Genomic DNA, 26,985 nt, shown 5'->3' on the forward strand with positions numbered 1-26,985 from the left:
CATGGTGGGGGCTACACATAGGACAAATAAGCAGCTTACACGTATTGTTTTCTAAGCACCTGCATTCTATTAATCACATCTAAAGCAATCTCTAATCATTAGTTATATGTCTGATATGAATAGTCTTAGAAACTAGTCTTAGGAACTAGGTTTAAGGCCTAGTTCCCTTTACAGCTGCTTGTATTCTGATGTCTTCAGTGTTTCACCATAGTTCTTTATATCCCTCCGTCCCTTCCTTTAAATATGAATTAAAAGATTGATTTTATTCAAAGTACAGTGTAACAGATACAGGGACTATTTTAAAACATTGAACAGGTCTGGTGAAGCGTGGAAGTTGAGCAAATTAGAGATGAGATGGGAATAAATCAATATTTGGTTGTGTTACTGCAGATAGTAAGGAGTTTTTGAGATAAAGTGACTTAATGCTTTTCCTTGGGGGTGTTCTTAGCATTTTTTTTTGTTTGCTGCTCTTCAGGGGAAAAGTACGAGCTTCATGCAGGAACAGAATCAACTCCTAGTGTAGTCGTCCATGTCTGTGAAAGTGAGACAGAAGAGGAAGATGAAATAAAAAATCCCAAACAGAAGATCATGCAGACAAGGCGTCCAGAACCACCTGCAACAATCCTCAATGAATCTAAAGCATTTGATTGTACACTGGAGGTAGGGGGTACTATGCACTGTTAAATTGTGTGGTGCTCAAGATAGTATCAAGAATCAGACACTTAACTGAGTACATGTGTTGATGTCTGTACTGCTGCTATATGTTATGTATAGCGACAACAGATTTTACTTGTAGTTGTCTCTCATGTTCAAGATTTTGGATGCCAATGCTCTGAAAAGCACTTTAATTTTAGGGACTAGTGCCCCAAGTGTAGCAAATCCACCTGACTTGAAATAGTGAAAAATAGGCAGTCTCGTTGTGGTGTTTTTGGTTGGGTTTTGGTTTTTTGTTTTTTTTTTTTTTAAGATGTTGCCCTTTTCTTTATATTGTACAGTGTGATGTACCAAGTGCTGAAATAATATCTTACTGTCATGATTGGATTCAAGAAAGTTCATTGTATAGCAATTAAAAGCTGATCTGTACTGGTACAACAGCTTCCAGTTAATATAGTGTTAAATGCAAGTGAAACGTACTCTTTTTTATGCTAAAATTCCTTCCCAGCTAGTAATCTCCTGGGGTAAAGATTAATCTTTGCTTTTCTCAGAAATGCCAAGTATGTATTTTTAATTTGACATGAGGCACAAATACACGTATGGAACTAAATTCAAGTAGTTTTGCTAACTACACAGAGAAGAATACAGGAGGAAGAACCACAGACCACGGAGAAGACAGACTCCGAGTCTGTCACCAACGCTGCTGCTGCTACTATCTGTGATGGTACACTGACAGGTACAATGATTTGCACTGATGTCTAATTAGGAGTGAATTACAATCTGTAGAGTGAAATACGGATTCAGCTATTGAATGTGCTGTCTCTGATCCTCTTTGAAAATGTGGTAACATTTGTTCCTCTGCAGTCCTAGAGATGGCCTCCATTTACAAATAAATTCAGTGACTGTTATGTTATGACTAAGTTATGTTAGGAGATAAAGCATCTAGGGTTAATTTTTAACTTGTGCTCCTAAACTTCTCCAGTCTGTTTCATATTTTTTTAAGACAATCAGTTGCCTGGCTTAGCCAGTTTTTATGCAGTCTCAGCCCTTGTTTGCTGTTTTTCATTCAGACTTTTTCTGTGTGGCATCCTGTCTGTCTGATAGAGCATCTGCTACTTTTGAGACCAGGATGCCTCTTTTAAAATAGAGATTTTTAATTTTGTGATCTTGTGTTAAGTGTGTTTTAGTAAGAGGAAAATAGGCCTCGGTATAATGACACATGCTCCTATGCTTTTATGCTATTTTATAACCAACCTTTTTTAGTCTAGACAGATTCTTCTTTTTTCTATTTAAAAGAATAAAATTATTTGTGAACAAACCAGGCCACTGATGTTCATACATAGAAATCATTCAGAAATTGGCCTTTTTCAAATTCATTTTTGTGTGTTTCAATTCTCCATGACGTGCTTATTGAATTTTCAAAAGTGTTTTCACTTGATTGATGGCGGAGAGAAAAAGTAATGGTCATGAATTTGCATGGGCATGGTAGTTTTCAACTCTGTATTGTGCCAGCTCGTGATCCCTTCCTGCCACCAGCTTCAAGTTGCAAAATGGGATCCTGCAGGCAGGTCCTTGTTCCAGAGGCAGGAATAGTGTATATTAAAAAGGTAGAAAGATGGTTTTTGTTCATCTTGCCTCCACAGGCATGATATTTCTGTATCTCTTCAGGTATTAAAATCACTCAAAAGTCTTGACTCCTCTGTCTCACTGTTCCATGTTATTTAAATAATTAAAAAAAAACACAAAACACCACCAAAAAAACCCCTTGTGTTGTCCATCAGGCTTGTGTATTTTTAAAATTGCAGAAGTCCATTTTGGATTTTCTGTGGTGTTTATATTTTGTTAATTGTTTAATTTCTACCCCATTGTAGAAGTTGCTGTGAGTAGGAATAAGTGGAAAACCTTCAGAAACAGTTTTATAAGGCAAATGAAGCAAGTAATGTTGTCAATGTATCTTGTGTAAAATGTATAACAATTTGCATTCCAACATCTTCCATTGTGTAAAGACACTTAAAATAAAAACAATGCAGTGCCATTCACATGTGGTTTTTTAACTGTATTCCATGTTGGCCCAAGTTTGATACGTACATTTTCTAATGGTATTGTGTACTTGTGCAATTTGAGTGAACAGTTGAGAGAGTTTATGTGTTTCCATAAGCAAATTATAAGAAAAATAGTGCTGAAGAAATTAGGAATTTCAGCAGAACAACCCTGGGAATTGCGGGGCTGAAGGAGGGACTGAGAAGGTTTTTATGGTGTTTTGGGTGCCTGTACAGCAGAGTCCCATTTGGATGTTTACCTCACCTGAATTTTGAATGGTAGTTTGACACCAGCTTAGATAATGTCTGGTTTAGATTGCAGTATTGAGCTCTGTAAAGTTTTTGTTGTAATAAAGCTAAATAATTACTTGTTTTCAAAAATCTCCAAAGACCCATTTCCACAGGAAGGAAATGGTCAGACTTTATATAAAATGTGCATGCATTGATCAACAAAATTGTAAAACACCAGCTTGTTGGCACTGCATGTGCTTTTGCTACCAGGTTCTCCTCTCTTTCACAGTTCAGGCAAATTTCAGCAGTGTTTTTTATGTTAGCCAACAGAGGGAGGCTGTGTGCCCTTCTCCTAACACACATTGGCGTGATATAATTGAATTATATTAAAAATGCTACAAAATCACATTCCTTTACAGTATGCGAAGCCGTGCCTCCTTTCTGTGACAGTGCCGTGGGGCCCCATTGTGCAAATATAACGGGAGACTTTGTCTAGCACAACGTCTGCCTCAGAGCTGGTGTGGAAGGCAGGGGTTCACGGGAGCTGGAGGGACTTAGGTGGCTGGCTCCTTGCAAGTACTGACGTGGGTGGGCAAGGAGGAGGCAAAGCAGAGGCTTTACAGAAAGGAAACTTGAAATTAGCCATCGATCACTATCAGAAGTGATTCTACTCCATTTTTACTCTGTCCATCCATCTCCAGAGTGACAGAGCCTTCCTTGTAAAATGAATGAAATTCAAGTTTGCTTTACTTACTCCACGCTATGAGTCAGTAATGATCATCAGAACCTGTTTCTCTTAATCACTGACCTGCTATTAACTGAGGTGCTGTTTTTAAAAGTAGGCTTGCACAGAGGCACCAACTCAGCCCTTCCTGAGCTTGCACTTTGTATAAATAAATATCCCAAATTCCTTTAAAGCATTCTTCTTGAGAAGCAGCTGAAAAAATGCGTGGTCTTTTCTTTGGGCAGTCTGCCTGTGTTATTCCAGAGAAAAAGTTGCCGGGGGTACTTTGGTTTTATTTTATCGTAGCTAAGAACAGACCCTATTTTTGCAATCCTGTGACTACTGCATCTCGTTCTATTTCTACCTTGCTACTGAACTGCTTCCCTCCAGAAAGACCTCATGCATAAAATGTCTCTTACTTTATTTATTCCCTGAAAGGTTATATTTCCATTTTTGTCTGGTTTTGGATTACTGATTTTTTTTTTTAATTTTTTTTTTTTTAGCCCAGAACAGAAGATTGTTTTACAAATCTTACACTTACTGGCTTTTGTTTACTTGCTCTGCTTAATGTGTAAAACTTGCTGGGGGGGGGTGTTCATGGTCCAGTGTGCTTTTAATGTGGAAAGAGACCACAGCCAAGCCTTGTTCCCTTGGAGAAAAATGCAGAAGTATTTCCTTTATTAAACCAAACAGGAGGCACACACCTGGCTAGATCTGTGAGTCTTTGTTCCTGTGTGGGCTTACTCGGCACCTGCAATACATCATTCTGTGACTGCTCCGATCTGCACGCGTGAAGGTCAGCCTGAGGTGCGGAGAGCCTTTGACAGAAGCTGAAGTCAGCGGGAGGGAACTGCGGTCCTTCACACTTCAGAGGAATGTGTGCTTAAGCAGCTGTTTACCTTTGTTCTGAGCAAGGTAAAATACTTTTTCTCCTATAGCTAGTGACTGAGCTGAAATCTGAGCAAGTGTGACTACAGGGTTGTGTCCTAACATCAGTCATAGAGCTTGAGGAAGGCTTGCACAATGTGTGTTTGAATGTCTCCATGCCCTTCACCTAAAGATCAGGATTAGCGACGTGTCGGTATAGTGGTACCCACCTTAATGGAGAGACAGGTGGTATCTTGTGCTTTTGCTCTTTATGTATTTTATCTTGAAATTGTATTTGTGCTCAGTCACGCTAGAAAACACACAGCATTTAAAATGTTAATTAATGTGTTAAAATCCTCTTCTGAGCAAAGTCTCTTGCATTTTAACATGTTGGCATATTCAGGCTTGTAGAAGGGAACGTTTGATTTCTTTGGTGAAGCGAATGTATTCCAGCTATAGTATCAACAGAAACCCAGATGTCAGCAGTACTAGGGTGAGGCAGTGGGAAAGATACTTACGGCAATTTGTTCTTTTGCGGTGTTACATAAAGTAAAAAAATTACAAATTCTGTGTCCTTTCTAACTCTATAGCCAATGAGCATGTTCCTGTTTCAGTGACATGGCACAGCAAGCAGGGGTCAGGGAGGGCAACCTGGCTTAGATGCGCTCTTCTGCTAGGGCAGGTCACTTCATCTCGACAGTTCAGTTCCGTCCCTTGCAGATATAGTTTGTAATTTTTTTTTTGTGTGCCTGTGGGTACACGTACAGTACCGCAGTCCTGATTTCCTCATACAATTCTAGACTCAATAATAATGAATTCCTAGTTGGTTGTGGTATCTGTTGTAAGATGTCTGTTCTCTTTTTTTCTTACTAAGATGGTTCCAGTATATTCGCTCTGCTCTCTACCCTTCTAATTGCAGCCAAACTGCAAATTTAATCGGTGGTGCTGTGAACTGACTTCACGATCCAGGAGGAGTACAAAACCTACTTGGAAGTGTAAGCTGGATGTATAAATTCAGTGAGACTTAGCGCATTATTAGGTTATGTCACTTCCTTATGTTTTTGGTAAGGCTGCAAAGTGGGCCTGAAGTTTCTAATTCAGAGTTATGTTATGTCCTTTGGCATTCATTGACTTCATTAGGATTGCTCTGGAACATCCCAGTATCTTGTTTGGTCCTCCACTAACACTGATAATGGGATAAGATCAGGATTGGTGGCTGGTGACCTCTAAACTGAACAACTTGTTGAAAGCAAAGCTTTATACATAACAACGTATAAACCTAGTGTATGGCTATAGTAATAGTATAAGGGCTATAAATTTAGGACCTGGTGAGGGACTTCACAAGCAAGCACTTGGGAAAGTCACACCCTCCCTTTCTTTTGCCACATAGGCTTTTAGAGAACACATTTACTTTTATTGAGCTTTTACTTGGCTTCATTGTAGATGTTCACACCCCTTCTCAAGCATTGTAGCAAAGATGGCACTTAATAAATTAAGGTGGGTTTGGTTTCGGTTTTTTTTTTAATAGTTGAAAGGGTAGTTAGCACATTGTGATGCCTGGAAGCAATTACACTGGGCTTTTTCTAGGTTGTTTTGCTGTGTGCCATTTCATTCCAGAGGGACCCTCTATATTTATTTTGTAATGTAGATGGTATTTCATACAGAAACTCTGAGGGTGTTTTACTTGAAAAGGAGAGGATGTAATTGTCTCTCCTTAGATACCTGCCACAAGGGACCGTACTTGTTCAGAAAAAAGCAGTGAGAATCAGGAGATTTGAATTCTGCTTCAAACTCTGCCTTGGTTTTCTGCAAGGAAGGAACATAACCCTTCTTCTGTTGTAGCTGATGGTCCTGCAGGCTTGGTACTATTTTTTAGCAATATTTGAAGGGAGGGGAGGGAGCTGCATTGCCTCCTATGTTTTGTCCTCACCAGAGAGAGACTGCTCTGCATTAATGAGGAGACTGGCCCTGGACAGAGTTGGAGTTTCTCCAGACCTCCTCCTACTTTAGGGAGATTCTTCTCTAGCCCACGTGGGTGGAAAGAGCTGTTACTTCTTATGCACTTGAATTTGTCCTGCTGTCGCTCTGAAGTTTGTGGTGTCTGCCACGCACAGCACAGTTTCAGCCATGTATATATTACGGTTCTTCCTGGTGCTCTGAATCATTCACTGGCTCATTTCATCCCTTCCATGTTTGACTCCCAATGGCACCTAAATGCAACTGTATTGTCATGATGACTCTGATGTCAGAGGTGTCTGACAGCTCAGCCTGAGCAAAAGTTATGCTAAATACGCTCTTTCTGTTTATTTCCTTGAAGTCCTTTGACCTCCAGAACAGTACGATTGAGAAGCTTTTGTGCTGCAAAATGTTACGCCAGTTCCATAAGCACAGGAGCTGAGCTACGCTCGGTCTCTGAGCCCTCTCCTTTTCTGTCTAAACTGTGAATCCTTTCTATCTATGGAAATATCAGTAATGGATGAAACGGAGCAAAGAAAATGAGAAATTAGAGGCCCGATGCCAAATGCTGGTAAACAATAGCATCTCCCACAGATGCTATTATCTCAAGCTTTGACTGAGCTAGTATAAAATATCGTATGCAGTGAAAGCAACGCTTTTGAAACAGCTGAACACTCAAAATGTGCTGCCATGACCCAGAGTCAGTGATCAGGCTGGCAGTGCTTAATACTAGAGTCATGCTTATTACAAGCATTAGATGGTCTTCCAGTAAGTATCTGTTGACATCGAGGCTCTGGAGCCTTGTTAGGACGAAATTCCTGCATGCGCAACATCTTCCAGCTTCACAATTTCACCAGGCTGCTGAAGATGGCCTCGCTTTCTTCTTGGTGGTGGCAACAAAGGCCATGAAGCCCTCTTCAAGGAATGCAGAAATGCTGCCCTGGAAATTGTTGACTCTGGAGACAAGGGGGGACCAAGTGTGTGTGGGTATCTGCAAAATTTCAGTCCCTTTCCAAAACTCACCTTGAACTGAATCTTAGCTTTATCAAGGCAGCCAACAGCTCCCTGAGGAGCAAGGTTAAGGCCTGGCAGCTTTGTAAGGGTGTGTCCTGTTGTGCGTATTTCTATAAGCCCATAAATGCTCTGAAAGGTTTATTGCAAAAATAGGCAAGAAAGCATTTGCACCAAGTCTTTACCTTGCCCAGTAGGCTCTGTGCAGGGCTGGGGATCTGCCAAGCAGTACAGACTCCATTGTTTAGGATTGTTTGGGATCCAGCTGTGCCTTACACCAGATCCAGACATAGGAGTTTTGCTCTGGTTTCATCCTGGAGGAAGGAACAGTGGATCTGGAGAACACCTTACAATGTACCTTGCTACTCTGGTTTTCATAACAATTCACAAAGACAACAGGAAAGGAATTTGGTGGAAACACAAAACTTTTTCCTCTTTCCACATTAATGTGGGCTGCCTGACAGTCACAGTGGCTGGTGTCTCCTTTCTTGTACTATTTAAATTGAGTTAGGACTACTGTTATTAATTATTATTATTATTAACTTACATGTAACTATTTTTACCTCTTCCAAGTTAGGAGTGCACACTGATGAAAGAAGCCTCTTCTGCTCTCTAGAGAGATACAACCCAGGGTAAGTGTGCAGCTGGAATACCACTCCAGTTCCCAGAAGAGAGCCTCATGTTCTTTCTTGTTTATGCAGGGTGAGGTGGTAATTGTAAAGAAACCAATCAAAATAGATTTATTCCCTTGAAAAGATGAGTGGTGAGTAATCCTTACTGAGATTTCAGTCTGTGGTTTTAAGGAGCTGTGATACTGGCACGGGATTTTAGTGTGATTGAGGCAGAAGGATTTAGCTGGAAGTGACTAATGTGAGTCTTTGTAGCTATAAAAAAAAAAAATTGCTAAATAATTGGATATTGAAACTCCTAAACTCTGGTGAGAGAGCCTCTGTGTTTTTGTTCTTTGGGGTTCAGTGTAGAAACCAGTCCATTGTGAACACCAAACTGAAGCAAGACCTGTGTTAGGAAGACACAAATCATTCTTTAGGAGATAAGTATCTGTTTACTGGTATTTACATCTGATATGTGCTATTTTGTTTGTACTTTACAATATGCACTTGGACTAAAATGGGACATGTGGCTGTTGCTTTCTCTTTGGTGCAAGTGCTGCGGTGACGGGCACCAAGGCAAGTTTAGGTTTATGAATGCAAGTTTAGGTTTATATATGATGTCTTTATCAATGGCTCCCAAAGTGCTTTACGTGGTGAAACTTGTGTACCTGATCAGTATTTGTATTTCTCCTCCAGAGCTAGATCAAGTGGGCTGTCAGCTGTGGGTATGTTTGCTGCCCTTTCTCTGCCTCCTTCAGCCAGATCAAATAAGCAAATTGGGGAAAACCTACACATTTATGGGTGTGATGTTCTGCTCTGACTCCCAGCGCAAAGCACCAGGTAACCAAAGATGTTATGAAGCCAAAAATGCAGAGGCCCAAAAGCCTGCCTGGTTCTGGTCTGTTGCTTTCTGGTAATATTTGTGAACCCAATGTTCAGGCCATCCCTGTGATAAGATGGTTGCAATTTCAGTCTGTTATTTCACAGGGTGCAAAAATACCTGGTGAATTGAGTGGAATTAATGGTATCTCCTGCTTTCAGTATGTCTTATCTTGTACTGAGAAAGAGTGTGTAATGCCAATGCTGCACTGAGATGCTAACACTCTTCATCTGGGCACAAAGCACAGCCCCAAGCCCAAGCACATGGTAAGGGGATTTTGTACATTTGCAGTGAGATGTAGTGTCAGGTATCGTGTTTCTTTGCATAACTGAGTTGCTGTACGTTAAGTGAGGGAAACCAGAAATGCTTTTATAACTGGATCTTGATGGGAAGAGAGTGTCCTGGCAGAAGAGCTGCCTGGCTCCAGCTGGGTATGAGCCGTCTCCCATCTGATGCTTTGGAGTGCTGCATCATCGCGTCTTTGATCCCACGGGATCTGTCAAGGGCACTCCTCCCCCACCACCTTGTGAGTGACCCAAAATGAAGCATTTCTCACAAACGAAGAAGCTGAGAGCTGCAAGGTAGGGAGGCATCTCATTTTTAATCCCAGCTTCTCTGCAGGCTGCATGTGCAGCCTGGGATGGGACGGTCTCTTGAGGTTGCCGTCTTTTGTGAGTCTTGGTTGTTGGTGCTTTCTCTAAAGCAGCAGCTTCTGAAGAAACAAAATTGTCTAAGAATCTTACCTTTTCTTTGGGGGGGTGTCTGTTTTTTTCTTTCCTTCATAGCTGCAAAGGAAAAACTGTGATTTGAACACTTGAAAGAAATATCCCTGTGAATGTTGATACTTACTCTAAATGTTGTGATTTTTAAATCAGCTCTTGATTTTTGGAGCCAGCTCCTGGTTTCTCTTTCTTCCGTTTGGTTATCTAACCCCACTGTGGGCTCGAGAAGTTCTGGTCCTCCCTTTGAAGGCTTAATTTAAAGGTGGACAAGGAAGGTACCTGCTTGCCAGCTTCTGGCAGGAGTAGGTTCTCCAGCTTTGAAAGTATTTCAGTTGTGAGACAAAATCTTTTGCCCTCTAGATCTTTCTTTTTGTCTTTCCCTCTGACAGACCCAGCAATAACAAGCCGGTGTTCTCTCTCCAAGCCCTGCTTCTGTCCACCAGCGATTCATTAATGAGCTGGTTTGCTTTAGCAATGCCTTATCAGTGAAATGCTTAGAAATGTGCCGTGCTGGGGTTCTGCAGAGCCAGCGATACCTGGGCTCCATGGCTGCAGACGTGCGTTCAGACCAGTCGGCACAAGTTTTGTCCTCCAGGCTACTGGAAGTGAAAGGCACCCGTGTTTGGGGGGTGAGAAAAGTGAGGTTCAGGGTTGCGCCGGAGGAAGCTCAGTCCCATGGAGCTGCAGGAGATGCTGATGTGGAGGGATGATGGGGGATGTGGGGAGGCTGCAGGAGAGCGATGCACCGTTCCCCACGAAGCTGCCTGCTATCATTGCCCGACTTCTTGTGTGAAGCTGTGTGTGGGACCTGCAGCAATCCTTACTTCTCTTGCCCCAGCTGGTACAAACCAAGCCTTTGAAACTCACCTTGCCAGGAGCTGCAGCTTTCCTAGAGCTGTCCCTAAAGAAAAGCTGTCATAGTAGAAAACCATGGATCTATGCTCATGTCACTGGTTGTCTCTTACCAGTTTCCAACTCAAGCAAAACTCCAGGTCAAGGATGCGAGCCCAGACCCCCCACCCTGGACTTCGTTGTCCGCATGACACAGGAGAGACAGGCAGGAGCAGAAGAGTTTCACTGGACCGGCATGTTATGAACCCAGCAGCACGCAGAAATCCCTTCTTCTGATGAATGCATTAGGAAACGTGCAGATAAACCCATCTTGTTACACAACCCAGTGGTAGCTGACTAACTGTTACTTGTAAAAGTCCTGAAAAGAAGTTAGGAAGTCCTTATCCCACCACGCAATCTATGCCAGCTCAGACAAGGTCTGGTCCGAGGATTCAGAGGTTTAAATGAGAAAAAAGCAATCATTTGTAGATTCATTTACAGTCAAACCTTCACTCTAGTGAAGTCAGCCATCAAAGGAAGCTGAGTAGCCACGAGTGATGTACTCTGGTCTTCCCAAGAAATCTGCTGCGCATGTTTATGGATCATTATGAAGCTCCTGTTGCTGCCTTCCCGTATGGAGGCAGGATTTTGTAACGGGCAGGCTTCATCCATGTTTCAGGTTGCTTTATAATGGAGCTTGGTGGTGTTAGTTCTGGGTGCACATGGGGAAGCTGAGATGCCGGATGGGGAGGGGGAAACGTCTTCTGCACAGCAGCTCAACAATCGTAAACCATGAATTGAGGCCAGACAGAGGGCTCTGCAGATTTGTTAATGTGGTTTCCTGGTTTCTGGTGGAAGCAGCATCAGGCCCCAGGCAGGGGCAGATCCCTTTTCGTAAGCATGATTTCCACATGAAAAATGCAGCCAGGGACTGCGGTCACACGCTTCTTCCCCACTCATTACTGGGAAATGCAGAATAAAGCCAACTAAGTACAGGTTGAAGGCAAGGCAAGGATTCCTTCCCAGTTTGATCCTTTTACTACCGAGTAGACAATTTTGTTTCCTCTTTGGGATGGATGCGTTCGGGATTCTTCTCCAAAAGTGCTGGAAGAGCTTTGGGCACTGGAGTGCCCCACGCATCAGAGGGTCCGAGATGTCCCTGTGAACCCGGTCCGGTACCGTCTGCCCCCCGTGACATCCCTCCCCCGTGGGGAACCGGTCACGGGGCAGTGCCGAGAGCGGGACGTACACCACTCTTCCCAGCAGAAAGGTCGGAAACCGCCTTCGGGTTTTTCGGGAGGCGGCAGCTTCTCCCTCAGTCCCGGACCGGGGCCGGGGCTGCGGTTCGGGGGCTGTTCCCCCCCCCCCCAAGCCCGGTACCGGGGCTGCGCGGGGGCAGCGGGGTCTGTTCCTTAAACTGCTCGACTTCGCTTTACGTCAGCCTGAGTTTCTGCGTCAGAACTCCTCTCCCTCTTCTTTCCTACGGGGGGGGGGGGAAACGACAACACAAGCCGGGGCTCCCCCCACCTGCGCCGGGGAGGCGGCGCCGGGGGCCAGGCTGGGCGGCCCCGGGGGAACCACCTGCCGGTACCGACACCCCCCTGAACCCCCTCCCCGGGTCGCAACGGGGCAGGGCTCGGCTTCCCCCGACCCGACCCGGCGGGGGAGGGAAAAGGAACGGCGGGGGCCCAGCCAGCGCCGGTCCCGGTGGGGAGGGAAGCGCCGTCCGCAGCCTCTGCGGGAAAGGTCGGTCCGAGGATGAGGTCCTGAAACCCCGCAGCATCCTCCTGTAAGTCTCGGTAGCTGGGTGGGTAAAAGCTTGCGGAGGGTTGGGTATGCATATGTAGCTGGAGTTGGTATAAGTTTAATTTTTCTGCTCGAAAGCTCTGCGTTTAGTTTCTGCTGCCAGTGAAATGGCTGGAACTCGGCGGTTCAGGGAGGTTACGCTGGGTTTATGTGCAAGTGATCGTATGTACCACAGTAAATGCTTCTACGTGCAGCAAAGTTCTTTATTGGTAACTCTAAACCAGAAAGAAATACGGAGCAGATGTCCTCGTATGATTCTCTGCTAAACTGGTGCTTTAGCAGTTGTTTCATTAATTGGAAACCTTCAAGGTACGGGGTCTGGAACTGATCTGGCAAGTTGTTTCCTCCCCAGAGAGAAGTCTGCGCGGCTGTTGAAAGATTGTTCTCTCCCTAGCAGTGTCCTTTCATCACTGGGGATATGCTGAATCTCTTGTCCTGACTTACTCACTCCCAGCACTATAAATAAGGTTTTGTTGGTGGGGTTTTTGTTGTTTTTTGGGTTTTTTTTTTCAATCTGCTGAGCGGCATACTAGAAAGGGCTGGCAGGCTAATATTTAACATGAAAAGAACTAGAAAGCTTGGAGCATTGTGTTACAGTTCGCTGAGCGTCTCCAGCACAGAACAAAACTATACTGCTTTCATTATTTGGGAACATGCTGAAGTTGCTGAAAGGTTTGAACTGCGATTTCTGGCTTTTCATGGTAATTAATGTATTTAATGCCCTAGGAAGTCCTTGTTAAAGGAAGTATAGTATTGTGTAAACAAATTTCACTAATGCGATACATTGTGCTGGATAGAGTGTTTGGGCAGGAGGGTTTGATTTAGTGATTAGAAACCAGAAGACAAAGGCAATGCAGTAATCCGTGACTTCATGGCCCCATAAGAATTATTGTCTTGCTGCGTGGACAGGTAACTGGGCTGTGAGTGCCAGGGTTAGACACGGAGGGCTTGCCAAGGGCTTTGAACGGTTCTGATGGAGGATGGGGTGTAAGCATAAAGTATTGCACTGCCTATGTGTTTGTCTACACAGCGTTCTTGGAAGAGGTGGATGTGCCTCATTGATTCAAGAAGTTTGCATGTGCAGTACTTAAAGAAATCTTGCGACTGCTTTTATCTTGCTGTTTGCAAAGTGAAGGGAGTTGCATTTCTGTATTGCATACAGAATGCTCTGTGTATTTTTTAATATAGGAAAAACTGAAGGATATGAAACTTGCAGAGGTTTTTACCACAGTACTGAGATTTGCATTTTTCTGGTAGATCAACAGCTTCAGTTGCAGAAGATCCAGTCCAGTAGCTGGGCAGTACATTGTACCACATGCTGAGCTGCAGGCAGAGGACAGCAGTCCTAAAACTCCAATCCACAACTGGCAGTAGACCTGGCTCCCTTGTTGGCAATAATTCATGAAGGTTTCCTGTCCAGCCCTGCTCCTATCTGTCTGCTGCTATTGAAAGCGCGACTTTTATTAGTTATGCTAAATTCTTCTTCTTATGGCAATAAACAGTGAATCAGTCAGGATTTAGTGCACAAAGGAGCTGGAGAAGCCTGTGAGTGATACACCGAGTGCCTACAGTGGTCTTAGATCAGCAGCTGCTGTGCTCACGGGGTAAATCCATCAATGCGGAACACCCTGCAGGGTGCTGGAGTCTGCCCAAAGCAGCCTATGCTCCCCGGGGTGATATCTCACATGCTGGGTTCTCATGCCCTTGTGCCGGGCTGGGATCAGCGTCGCTGAAGAGCGGCTGTGTTGGGAGGGGGCTTGGTCGGGGCCGGCAAGTGAGCCTTGACCTGGCCTATTGTTGGGGATGTGGGAGAAGGGAAAAAAATGTGGTGGGGATGACTGTGCTGCTTTTATTGAGTCACAGAAATTGGGAAATGCAGCCAAACCTATAGTGTTCGTTAGGCCTCTTGCAGGGAGAGATGATATGAGGCATGAATGGAGATCACAGAGGAGGAAAGCAAGAAAAAAAAGCTGCTGGGATGTCTGAGTCATCCAGTTTCCCACTGACATACATAGCTTAATGTTTTCACAACCACCTCCATGGAGAAACAAAGTTATAACCTAATTCCAGGGGCCCTGGAGTCACTGTTCTTCCTCGCCATTAGAGGCTCAGAGCCAGCTACCAGCTGGGGATCCCCCTGCCCAGCTACAAGGTTGATGGTGCAGTCGCTTCAAGTACCAGGCTGGGTGAGCAGGCAGAGGAAAAGGGCTCTGCCTTTATCACATCCTCCCATTCGGATGGAGACAGCCCCCTGGATGAAACACACACCTGGATTCATCCCACATAATATCAGCCCTTAACCGCTCAGCTGTGGGCTTGCAAAGAAAATGCTTTTTGGTGGGATTTGGCAGTGCTCAGGCTGAGGAAGGTAAATGAGCCCGTGGATCATCACAGCAGCACTGGGGACTTGGGCTGCCCATCATCTGCCGTGCCGATCCGCAGCACCGCAGCCTTGCGTGCTGCGTGGCTGTTTCGTGCTTCTGCTCGGAGCAGAGTAGAAACCCAAATAATTACTTGGAAAGACAAAGTTTCCTATTTACTTATTAGTCTGTAATAGAAGCCTCAAAACTCTGGACCTAGCAGATGTATTTGTCTTTAGAAAAGAAAAACGAACACCCATCTGCCAGCAAACAGGAGCTGGGTTGATTCATGCGCTACGGTTTGTGCTGATAAGTGCAGAGAGCCCTTCTGTAACATGAAAGGCAGCTCAGGGTGCAAACTCATTCCAGCCTGCTGTGGGTCACAGTGCGAGCCACGGGTGTTTGCTCTGTCCCCGTGGGAATCTCGGTGTAAGGGAAATCCAGAAATAGCTGTTGCCATCTCTCTGGCTCTGCTGGACATAGCGAGGGGTGCCTGAAGGCACATCTGGGATTGCCTTCCTCCTTGGATTTGTTCCTGGCATTGACGTGCCATTGGGTAAGTGATTTGCCCACAGGCAGCGAAGGGTTCAGAGAACCGAAGGCCAGGGAGGCACCCGGCCTGAACTCTCCAGAACCGGGAGAAGTGGTTTTCTAGTCTGGGAAGCCAGGCCTGGTTTGGGCAAATCAGTCACAAGTGATACTGGACTCCAGCCATAGTTTGGCTTGGCTAGGAAGGAAGGTGAAGGATAGGCTATAGATTTCAATGCATTTGGCTTGTGTGTCTCTTTTTTTGATTGTCATTGTCCTTATGAGTCTTAATTTGCTCCAGGTAACTCCATTTTCCTTCTCTTGTCACAAGCGGCTGACAGTATTTTAGCAGTTCTTTTGTTTTTTAAGGCAAGTTTCCCATATGTCTAGGCAAAGCACAGAACATTTTTGCTGGGGTTCCCCTCTTCTCTTTGGGTGTGCTCTTCATGAGAGGTCACTGATACTCAAGTCTACGCAATATGGTTATACAAATACATTTTGGTGTCTCTAAAAAACTCATTCTTGTTCTTCATTGTCAGAACCACCATGGAAAGCTGCTTTGCTGCACGCATGTAACTCGGCCAACCCTTTACAGGGGAGGGACACGAACTGGCCAGACAAGATATAAAAACTCCCTGAACTCTGGGAAACTTTTCAAATTGGATCTGATTCTAGATCTGCATGCCACAGCAGGAGCCCAGATCTGCCCCGTGCTACTGATGTTAATTAATTTCATGCTGTTCTCCAGCTGCATACGATGCTCTGACATTGTTTTTGTGGTTTCTAATGGTCCTGTTCCAGTAAAACAAAATGGGCCGTCGAGTTCCTCTTCTCTGAACTGCCCGTGAGAACCAGGCTGTGCGACATCTGTCCTGCAGTGCTTTGCAGTGGCAAGTAAAAGATAGCCAGGCAATGTGGCTGGGGGAGCCGAGTCCCTGGGAGAGGGGACGTGTGTCCCACTGCAGGCAGGGCACTTCCAGGGCTGGCGGTGGGATGTTGAGCTCTGAGCCCCTCTTGGGGAGAAAACTCTCGAACTGCTCTGTGAGAATGTGTGAACACATTTCTTCTCACCTACTAGCCTTCTCTCCAGGGTTATTTCATGTCTCTGTCAGGGGAAGGTATTTCAGCATGTCGATTAAATGCCTGTCTGTCCTGCATTCAATCTCTGGCTAAGGGGAGGCTATGTCAGACTCGATCTACTCAGCAAACAAGCAGCACATCACCATCCCCTGCTCTGTTTTAAAAAGTGTGTTGAAAACTGCCTCTGCTGCTTAGTCTCTTGTAAAAGAGAGTGGTAGAGTCTTTCTGTCCCGAAGGCATGTGCTGGCTGCGCTGCCTGGCTCAGCATCCGCAGGGCACCAGCTCACGGGGAGCAGTGGCTGCCCCATTCAGCTTGTTCCCAGGATTTCCAAGACCGTCTTCGCCCCACTCCGGCTCCTCTCACCTGCCTTTTCCTCTTTGTCTCTGGGTTCTCCAGATTCCTGGCTGATGCATAAGGGTCTCCTTGAGTGTTCCTGTTCTGCCTGGTCACACTGAGAACAAGTGCCAAGCCCAGCTACAGATACCAAGCGGTGACAAGGGGCCTGATGTCCTCGACTCAGTGGAGACATTCTGCTCGTAGGAGAGCGTTGCTGCAATATCTAGTTTTTTGACTTATGTTTCGATGAGCAAAGAGAAATGTTTTGTCTCCCAGAGCAGTTCAGCTGGCCAGAGTGGTGGTGTTTCAAAGGTCCAGGATGACACTGAGATGTGGGTTTATCCAGCTCTGAACTAGCAGGGAAATGGTCCTCTGTTTCCTATTGCTGGTTCTTTTTTTTTCCTGAGCAATTTTTGCCTTGTCTTTTCTGAGGAGCTCTGGAGCTATAGGAGCATGCAGAAAGCACACCTTGCACTGCAGAGCAGGAATGCAGATTCAGACAACTTCAGTCTGGGTTATATCCCAGAAATAGGGGCTGATCTGGAAGTGGGGAGGCATTTCCTTTCTCTGAGTGATTGTAGTTACATTCTCCGTTTTTAAAGTTACATTTATTGAAGACTTTGGCCCTAAATGAAACCAGTCTCTTCTGTGCTGTGATTCCTTTTCCATACCACCATCCCTTGGGTTTTGTTTGGATTTTTTCTTTCTTCCTTTCTAATTGGGAACTATTTGGGATCTTGCATTTAATACCGGACTTTCAGACAGATACCTATTTCTGACCTTTAAATAAAAGGGTTAATACTGCAATTCCCACACTCAGACTTTCAGTCCTAATCCCCTCTCTCCTGCTTTGGAGCATTTATGGGTTGTGCCTGGAGTAAAGCAGATGCCCTGATGGAAAATCCAGGTGAGAGAGGATCTCTACAACAGTGTGATCTCCTGAACTGCTCCAACCTTTCAGTAAATGGCAGATCCAGCAAGGTACAGAGCCTGATAATAATTTCTGCAAAAATATTGCTGAATCTGCAGTGGTTTTTTTTAAACTCTTTTCTCTAGGAATCTGAAAAGTTGTAGGGAGTTTTCCAAAGATACTGCTGAAGAGCTGAAATGAGTCCTGCAGTAACAGGGCCCTTTCTAGAGCATTACGTGCACAAAGCAGGGCTGACTTTGTGCTGCAAGAACAGAAGCAGACCATCCTCAAGGGCAAGCTGCCTTTTTGTGGTTTATTTGTCCAGCTCCACTGAATTTGCCATCAACATGCAGTTTGCTGGGACTTCTTTGAACAGTGAAGACAAATTGTTGGGTAGTGTGACCGCTGCCAGACTCTAACCGAGGTTTCAGCTCAGATTAATTTTCTTGCTTTCCATTTGAGTGCACGCATTGATGGTTTCTAAAATTTGTCACCTTGAGTCTCATTCACCCTCCCCCATGAGTCACTCCTGCACTGAGATTCATACAGGTGCCTGGAGGCATTTTTCTTCTTTCCAAATCATTTTTTTCTGGGTAATATGTAACTGCTAATCGCGCATCCTTCCCTCCTGCATCCCCCACCTGAGTGCTCCCAGGAACACGCACGGTGCGTGGGACCTTATCAGTGTGCAGCAGGGAGAGGCACCTTATTGCAAGCAAAGAGTCCAGAGTGTGTCGTGTTTGGGGAGCCCGTGTGGACTTTGGGCTCCTGTGATGCTTTGCGCCTGCTGCAACAGTCATTGCTTTCTAAGTGCGTGAGTGCGGGTGGATTTTCTTTGCCCGTTGCTGTGGTGAGTCTTGTAATCCACCAGACTGCATTTCTGATTCTCGAAACAGAGCTTAATTATGCTGCCAAGCACCGGTGGGAGCTGCTGCTCAGAAGTATGGATCTGCTAATATCTCTCTGCACGGAAGGGACTTCCAGCTCCTGCTGAGTCCAGATGAGCTGGGAATCAGCCTCAGGCTTTGTTCTGTACTATGAACTGGCTGTCCCTCATATCCTTCATGTTGATTTTCCTGGCTGAATTGTGTGCATGGGAGCTACCTCTAGCACACAAGCAGCATTTCTGGGATGCAGTGGTGTATCTGTAGCAATTTGCTGTAGAATGTAATACAGAAGTTCACCCTGTCCTTTCCAGAAAGCATGGGACTTGCTGCACGGGGGGATGTATCCCAGATTTCCAGCTGTGCAGCCATACTTGCAGAGCTACTGAATCATTGCAGCGATGGCTGAAATGGAGGATGCCCAGATACCAAGGGATAGAAACCCCTCAATATCTGCTTGGACAAAGCCTTCAGGTAGAAGAGCACATCTGATGAAGAAAATGATGTATGGTCATCTTGACATAGTGCAGAGAACCGTGAGCTAGCTCCAGCCCCGAAGGAGGTACAAATCACTGGTGTGTTGTGCTGCAGTATTAGAAAAGGCTTCCCTGATTGCAGGTGCAAACCAAGAGATATTAGTGACACTGTCTGAGCCTTGGAGACCACCTCATGAACCTGGAAATCAGTGTGATCCATCTGTGCATTATTTTGCTTTACGTCTTGAGACATGGTTCTGTTGTTGGAGAGTAAGCAATCCTTTCTCCAAAAAAAAGACCAAGCGGTGTATTGCACCTTTCCCTCTTTGTTATAATAAGGTGGATCACATGAGACTTACTTGCCAGCTTTTGATTACACCACTTGTAGGTTGTTAATTTAGCATATTGTGTGTGCACAGTCATACGTTGAAAAGGTAGAATAAGAGCCTTCTAATAATAACTTTAAAAAGCTGCCAATAAAAGAAAACCTCTAGCATTCCTTTCAGGACTAAGCTGCAAAATTGTTCCCAGCTCTCCTGATATCTGATATATCATCTGTGCTTTGCATGTAAATGGCAGTTTTGTTTTAAAAATGTTAGTCCATTTCCTCTTAAATTAATCACTTCAGATCTAAATAATGAAGTAACTCCGTCTTCTGCAAATGCAACCATTGGACCAAATGATTTATTGTAAATGTCTTTTAAAGAGCCTTACTCACAGCACATTAAACAGACCATTTTCTTTTGGATGATATATTAGTTTAAAATTTCAGTTTTGTTTAGCATTTCTAGATGGAGGGGGTTTTATGCATCCCAACTTTCACGGGTCTGCCTGGAAACCTAGGGAAGCAGTAAAGCATGCCTGGGTCCAGGATGGGAAATCCCAGAGAACCGGCCAGAGCTAGTGGGAAGCTCTAGATGACACATATGATATTTGTCAGTGAAAGAGGGGGAATCTGGGTGTTTAAAAAATAAAAAATTCAACAACAAGCATCTGAGCTCAACCTGACAGGCCCCACTGAATAGTCCTGTAACCCGACTGGAGGTTACATTTGAGCAGCGCAAGCTTTGAGCTGCAGGAACTTCAGGTGGTGGCACGGTGGGTTTTTTCCACTTAAGTTCAAATCCTGGTTCTGACATATATTTCACAAGTGCCCGAGCAAGTCTTCTAATCCGAGTGTGCCTTAGATCCTGGCCTGTAACCAGTGGGAAAATACCTCTGGCTTGTTTTGCTTCCCTATCCTGGCTTGTCTGCATAGGCAGTCCTACCGTGAAGGATCTAGAGTGTTTTTATGATATAAATGCATTTTGCTGAACATGGTAGTTAGTGTAGCTCCCATGAATAAGTGCATTCACACAGAGGGAGAGGAGAAATGTGTGTGGCCCAGAATTTTAAGGCAAAAAATTAGAATTGTGAAATCTGCAGTTCACAGTCCAGTTTAGACATTGCTCCTGGGCAGGTCAATGACAAAGTCTCTCTGGTTCGTATTTCCAGGTATGGCTTTTGAAATGAGGGCATTCCTTTCTGGGGACCTGTCTTCACCTTCTCAGTTCTTGTCATCTGTGTGAGCTGGGGTTTTTTAGCCCTCTCAAGATACAAGCCACTCAGGTAGAATTGCTGGGGTTTTTTTTCTTGGTGCCGCTACTGCACAGTAGAGTTGTCTGCAGTTTGTGTAACTTTCTGTGTCTTGGCAAGGAAATGAAATGCTTTTAATATGTGTTTTAACAACAGCTAAACCTGGAGAACTCATGCCAGAACCTGAGACAAATGCTTATATAAAGGTGCTGGTCTGACATCAGGACACGTACTAATACACAGGCTCCATACAGAGCGGGGTTGTTTGCCTGAGGCCACGTTTATGCCTTAGCTCCTGCTAGCTACTTTGAACTTGGTTTCCCCCCCCCCCCCTCCTTCCTCCCTCTTTCGAGCCTCACAGGGTAAATTCAGGCACATTCAGATCTCACTGAAGCACACTGTGGTTTTATTACTTTCTGAAATTACAGTTTGCCTCAAACCCCCGGCCATGTTCCTGGTTCTCATGGCTCATGATGCTGCTGGAAGGTGAGCGCAGGAGCACGTGGCTGCACTGCCGCGAGGCTGTTTGGATCGAAGGTGGATGGTTTGCCAGGTTATGGGGAGCTGAAGCTGAGTTTGCCACTCTTAAATATAAGCCTGTTTCCTTTCTGAGCTGTGCCATGAATGCTCAATTGATTCTCCTGCTGCTGGAAAACAGCAGGGAACAATGAAACACACAGGTTCAAACCACTCGGTGTTCACTGCGATTAGGCAAGGTAAACCTTGCTGCAAAGACAAGGAAGGTCAGGCTGCTCAGGTGGAGACAGGAGCAGAGCTGAAGCATCCATCCGCTTCCTCTGGGGATTGCTCGCAAGCCAGGTCCTTGCTCTTGAGCTCAGTTACTTTTAGGAAGGGGGGAAAACTCTGGACTTACTCGGAATGATTAAATTCTCCCTTGGATGGGAGTGAGTTTGCTGCTTAGGTTGATGTGTGAGCTGAGCTGAGCCTCAAACAAAGGTGCCTTAGCATAAAGCTCCTTTGGAGCCGTGGGAGGGTGGATGTGGATGGTAGCTGACTTCTCAGCCTCTTCTTCTGCAGGATAAAAGATGGTGATGAGTCTGTGGTGTGGAATTCTTGCAAGGGAACAAATATGAGATTAAGTTGACTGTGAGGACATCTACCACTCATGGTAGAAAGTCCTTCCCCCTCCACTTAATAGGGTCTGACTGCTTCTTGGGCTTCTTCAATGACATCTTGGCATTTGTTTGTTGGAATTAATGCTTTATGCCTCTGATAATTTGCCTCTCCTCACAACGCTGCAGCACCTGGTAGTGTTCATGTAAGTTCAGCTCTCAGTGGCCTTTTGATTGCGTAAAGTGGTTCTCACATGGCACTGCTCATTTACATTTGCAAAAGGACCTGAGGAAAGAGAATAGGACAAATTCCAATCTATTTCTAAATATTCTAGAGGATATTCCCTTTCCTAGCAGCAGTCATGGCTAGTATACTGAGAAAGAAAACCAGAAATCAAGCAAACCAATGCTGGGTTTTGTCATCCCGTTCCTTGGTGGGTTTTGTGACTTAAGACCCTGACCTGTTGACATTTTTGGGAGGGGAATCAAGTCACAGAGCTGGCAGCCAGTGCTCTTCCTTAGACCTGGATAAATAAGGAGGGAAAAATCACCTGGTTTTCAGCCTGTGTTTGGCCACAATATAAGACAAAAATGCTGTCTGTGCAGCAGTGGAGTTGAAAGATGAATTAATTCTCTAATTGAGCTTCTGGGTCAAAACTAGTATATATTACTGCTGGAGAAACAATAGCTGATTTTGTGTCTAGTTTAAAGCCTGCAACACAGCTTGATGCAAATACGACCTTTTTCTAGGTGGCAAAGCGCTGAATTTGTGTGTCTTCCTAACCAGCACCTGCCTTCCCTGGCAGGGAGTTGGCTCTCAAAGTCCAGCTCCCCGGGAAAAAACTCAAACCCCTCTGTTCCCCATCACCCCTCTCCTGTAATTGCCAGGTGCTGCATGGATCGCTTGACAGATGAGCTCTAATCCCCATCTCATTGTAAATGAGCACAGCCATTCAGCTTGAAATTTGACAGGGTGGGGAGGGCAGGGAGGCTGTATAAATGGGGGCATTGCTACCGCTTGCCAAAACAACCTATATGCTGTATCTGCAAAGGTGTTTTAAATGGAAACCTGCCCAAAGCTTAACTTTATGGAAACACTTCCAGCTACATCATATGGGGATGCAAAAATAACCAGCAGTGTGTGCCCCCACCCCCGGTCTCGAGAACTACGGAGGAATTAGTGGCTCTCAAAACCCCAGGCAGGTGTGTATGCACAGGGGGAAGTGTATGCTGTGTGTCATAAAGAAAGAATGTCTTGTGATTGCTGTATCAAAGTCCATTTCTTCTTCCCATGCTGTATAGCTTTTATTGAGCACTCCTGATTTTCCAAATGTTTTTCTAAACAGAGTAGGATCCAGCCTGCAATACCCCGAAACCAGTAGGTTCCCATGGATTTTGCTGGGCTTTGCTGGGTCCTTGAGTCTTGCAGTGCAGGCTTGGTCAGGCATAACCCAGCTGATTCACGGGGGAGGAATGGAGCTCGGACTTGCTGTAGGTAAAGTGGAGGACTGGCACCTCCCACCCTGGCCTGAGAGACAGACCTTGAACCTCTTTACTTGTTAGACAATGCAGAAAAAAAAAGATTCGATGCGTTTTTCAAAGTGCATCTTAGAATGTTACACCCTGTTGGCTGAATTTCATCCTTTTTGTAAACAGGCAGTTTCACTGTCAACAATAAAAATTCTTCAGTTATAGGTGACTCATGCACAAATAGCTCACCATTACCAAGGTAGTTTGAACCAGATGGAAGTTAGTAAGTATGAATATTATGTGGCTTAATATCGAAATATTCAGCCTTATTTATTTGGGATTTTTATTTTAGTAGCCAGAGGAGGAGAAAAAACGCTTCCGTCAATCTGGAATCTCTGCTCTCCTAGTCAGGATCAACAAGGTAAAAGTTGGACGTGGCTTTTTCTGAATTATGTCCATAGTCAAAATACTTCCTCTGCTTTCCCCAGCCTGCAGTGTGACAGAGAGTCTCTTCAGCCTCTGCTTGTCAATGGTACAACCTTCATCAGCACGGGTTTCAAATGGATGGGTGGGGAAAAGAGATGGGGACAGCACTGTTACCCAAGCTTCGGTGCCTCTCACAGATTTCTTCCAAGGCGTGTGTAAATCCTTTCGCTGTGCTATACAATAAGGCTGGGCAAACTCGAAACACAAAATATTTCTTTCAGCGTGGAAAGATCTACGGCTACAGTTGATGATCATGTTGCTGAATTAACTTGGCCTTGGCTAAACAAAGGAATCATTCAGTCAGAGGAGAATGACCCAGTTACAGACTCAAGACAGAGTTATTTTTGTTTTTTAAATTAAAAGAAAAAAACCCAACCCTTTTTAACTTAAGGGGATCGAAGTATTTGATTAATCGACCTCACAGTTCTGATCCTTCATACCCAGGCAGACATTGAGTGCTTCCCATCCTGCTGGTTACTGATCTCTCTCATTTCTCACAGATCTGTTAGCGGAGCCTCCCAAGTACACATCGTGTGTTGACTCAGCTACTGGGCTCCCCACCCCGAAACAACACCCTGCCTGTCAAGAGCAATCAGAGCTCTCCCCTCCTTGCCTATCAAATCTGTACCCTGCCACTACATGTGTTTTATTTGATGGATGCTGCTTTGCAGAAACCTTTAGGAAGCTTCAGTAAGGGGCAGGGAAGGGAGACTGCCTTTCACGTTTGCACCTCAGTTTTCTGGCTATTCTGTATCTTGTGCTCTGTAAAATCAAAGCTACTAAGAACATGCCACATGTTCACAATATCCCAATGGAGTGTAACAGACAGCAGGGCAGAGTCCTGCCTGGTTGTACTGGGCAGCATCTGAAACAGGAAACTCAATTCCAGAATCAGGTGTTGAAGAAGAATTTAATTTTCGATGGATAGTTTAAGTGTATTAGCTTTCTGAATCTGGGGGCTGAAATGGTTTCAGAGGTCTGTTTGAAGTGGTATTCACACCCTTCTCAGACTGAAGGAGTCTTTTAATGGCTAAGGTTACTAGTCACATTTAGAAAACATTTGGAAAACGCTTATGAAGTCAGTAAATATACAGGCTGCTCTTTCTAGATCTACAATTTTATCCTAGCAAAATGCAGAAGCAGGCATATTTTCAGCTATCCACTTGCAGGCTTGTCCTCTTCAAATAATAGACCTGAGATGACACTGATGTGAGCGAGGTGCTGGTTCGAACTCTGTAAACTTTCTGTCATGGTCACGTTGCGGTGTTTTTTTCTGTTGTGGGATAGCTGTTGTTTGACATGTAACTTTTGGAGCTTCGAGTTAGGGGATTAAACTGTTTTTCTGCTCCACGTTAGATGAACGAAGCTACTTCAAATTCTCTTCTATAAAAGAGTTTTTAAACCTTTCTTTGCTGATTTGTTTTCCCTTCCTTAAAGACATATTACTGAATACTGGGTACAGAACTCTTCATGCTTATTTACTCAGTGATCTGAATCTCACAACTCGAGATGATAGTCTAAAATCCTAAACCATTTAAAATACATATATTTATCCAAAACTTGTATTACAGCAATAATGTGTAGGTAATAATGCATTTTTGGGTTTATATCTTATTTTATCCTATTAATACTAAGCAGTGTATATTGTAAGGCTAATTGCTCAAGACTAGATTTTAGCAAAATTTCCATCGACTTCAGCAGGGCCAGATTTTTACCACTAGGAAAATATTAAAAACCCCAATTCAGTGAGCCTGCACTTGGTAGACTCTGAGTCTTTAACGGGTAGTTGCCTAATTATCACTGTCAAATTTTGGTTAATATTTTATAAACTCACTCTTCTTTTTTTTTCTTCTGTAGCCAAATCAAGATGACGACAGCCGCACCACTGATCAATAATACTCAGTTCTCAGTAAATGTGACCACAAAGTCTCAAGAACAAAGTCTCTATCAAAGTAAGAAAAGTAGCGGGGTGGTACCTTTTTTTTTTTTTTCATAAGTGGACCTTGAACTTGGCAAACTTCAAACCGTACAATGACAACTTTGTAAATAAGGCTTTTTTTCCCCTTTCTGCTTCCCTGCTAGGTTCTGGAGCAATAGTTGCCGCCATCGTAGTAGGAGTGATTGTTATTTTTACAGTGGTTCTGCTCATATTGAAAACATATAACAGGTACGTGGCCAAGTTCTATAATTCGCTAAGACAAGACTAGATGAACCAAAATTGCTGTTAGGTGTGCTGTCATCTGACAGACCATTTCAGTATTTGTTGCTGAAAATTTCCAGGAGAATCTAAACTGTAATGTGCTTGATTGAAGTGTCCTGAAACTCAGCGTCGGTGTTCTGTGATTGAATTGCCAGGAAGCAGAAAGAGGTCCTTGATGGAGGATGCTTGATGGAAGCTCTTTGTAGGGATCCCTGTTGACACAGGGGAAAGGTCTGCTGTGCGCATCAAGGCTGCCAGAGAAAAGCTTGATTTCTCACTTTCAGGGCATTGGGTTAGACTTATCTGCTCTAGAAGCACTGACTTGCCATTTAGTGTCTTTGAGATGAAATCCTCACTTGTATTGACTTCTCAGTAGCTGTTCAACATAACCTGCTTTGGCGGGAACCTTCCCAAAACTTTCCATGGGAGAGACCACAACATGCGCCAGCATGAAATGACAAATTCTTTTTTACCTTTACAGGCGCATGAGAGTGAAGCGGGAGTTGGAACCCAAAACCACCAAAACAGCAATGCCACCTGCTTTAGGGCAGAACAGCAACAGCCTGTCCCAGCACCCAACAGTGACTTTCATACCTGTGGATATCCACATGCAGAACAGGTAACTGGGAACGCTCATCCTCCCTGTGAGAGAAGAGAGATAAGAATTCTTATTTACGTGGACCTGGGACTCTGCAGCAAAGCAACGCTGCATTTGGAATAGCGACGAGCTCTTATTTTGTCTATAGATTGTAATTAACCCTGCTTTCTGTCTTTGGGAGGAAAAATAAAAGGTCTGGACACTTTGCATGTGACTGAAATCAACTGGTGGAGGCATACAAATCATCAGAAACTCAATGAGCCTTCTTACAGACCTCTGGATATGGAGAGACTGGATAAACCAAGCCCATTTGTTGGAAAAAAGATGCACACTCATATTTTGTGGAGCTTTTGCTTACTCAGAGAGTTTGAGCTTTTTCTGGTCTGCAATGATTGACGATAAACTGGAAGAAAAATTTGGATGTGCAAGCTACAACTCAGGTTGAACCTGGGCTTGTTATGATTTATGTGAAACAGGTTTGTAGTCTGTTTTATACGTGATGGATAGTACAGGAAGTATCAAAATTGTATTTATCTTTACTCATCTTTCCTGTTTCTAATGCCACATATGTATGGTTTGAGATTAAAAAGTTACCTTTTATTTTCAAGTATTTCTAAAATATTTCTATAAACTTGGTAACCTATCAATTTCCAAATGAACTCAACATCTAAGGGTT

At 44.3% G+C, this 26,985-nt stretch overlaps 2 protein-coding genes across 20 annotated transcripts in view; both read left to right on the forward strand.

The window, feature by feature from the left end:
- Window positions 1-2,689, forward strand: part of RCAN3 (RCAN family member 3) — a 28,304-nt gene extending 25,615 nt beyond the window's left edge. For all 10 annotated transcript variants that reach the window (XM_049821204.1, XM_049821196.1, XM_049821200.1 and 7 more), the window contains one exon: window positions 476-2,689. In XM_049821204.1, coding sequence (XP_049677161.1) covers window positions 476-684 — 209 coding nt within the window. In that variant the 3' untranslated portion in view covers window positions 685-2,689. The remainder of the gene's footprint in view (window positions 1-475) is intronic.
- A 1,853-nt stretch (window positions 2,690-4,542) lies between these two features.
- NCMAP (non-compact myelin associated protein) lies at window positions 4,543-26,968 on the forward strand. 10 transcript variants are annotated; one of them, XM_049821061.1, is made up of 5 exons: window positions 8,915-8,933; window positions 23,378-23,446; window positions 25,369-25,463; window positions 25,594-25,678; window positions 26,193-26,968. In XM_049821061.1, exons 3-5 carry the CDS (start codon window positions 25,379-25,381, stop codon window positions 26,332-26,334), a joined length of 312 nt encoding a protein of 103 aa, XP_049677018.1. In that variant the 5' UTR covers window positions 8,915-8,933; window positions 23,378-23,446; window positions 25,369-25,378; the 3' UTR covers window positions 26,335-26,968. The 10 variants fall into 10 exon arrangements, with proteins under 10 accessions (XP_049677021.1, XP_049677018.1, XP_049677012.1 ...); XM_049821059.1 differs by lacking the exon at window positions 8,915-8,933 and adding an exon at window positions 12,225-12,315; XM_049821058.1 differs by lacking the exon at window positions 8,915-8,933 and adding an exon at window positions 12,231-12,319.
- Window positions 26,969-26,985: the final 17 nt, after the last annotated feature.

Source organism: Accipiter gentilis, chromosome 17, assembly GCF_929443795.1.
Source record: "Accipiter gentilis chromosome 17, bAccGen1.1, whole genome shotgun sequence".
NCBI classification, from domain to species: Eukaryota; Metazoa; Chordata; class Aves; order Accipitriformes; family Accipitridae; genus Astur; species Astur gentilis.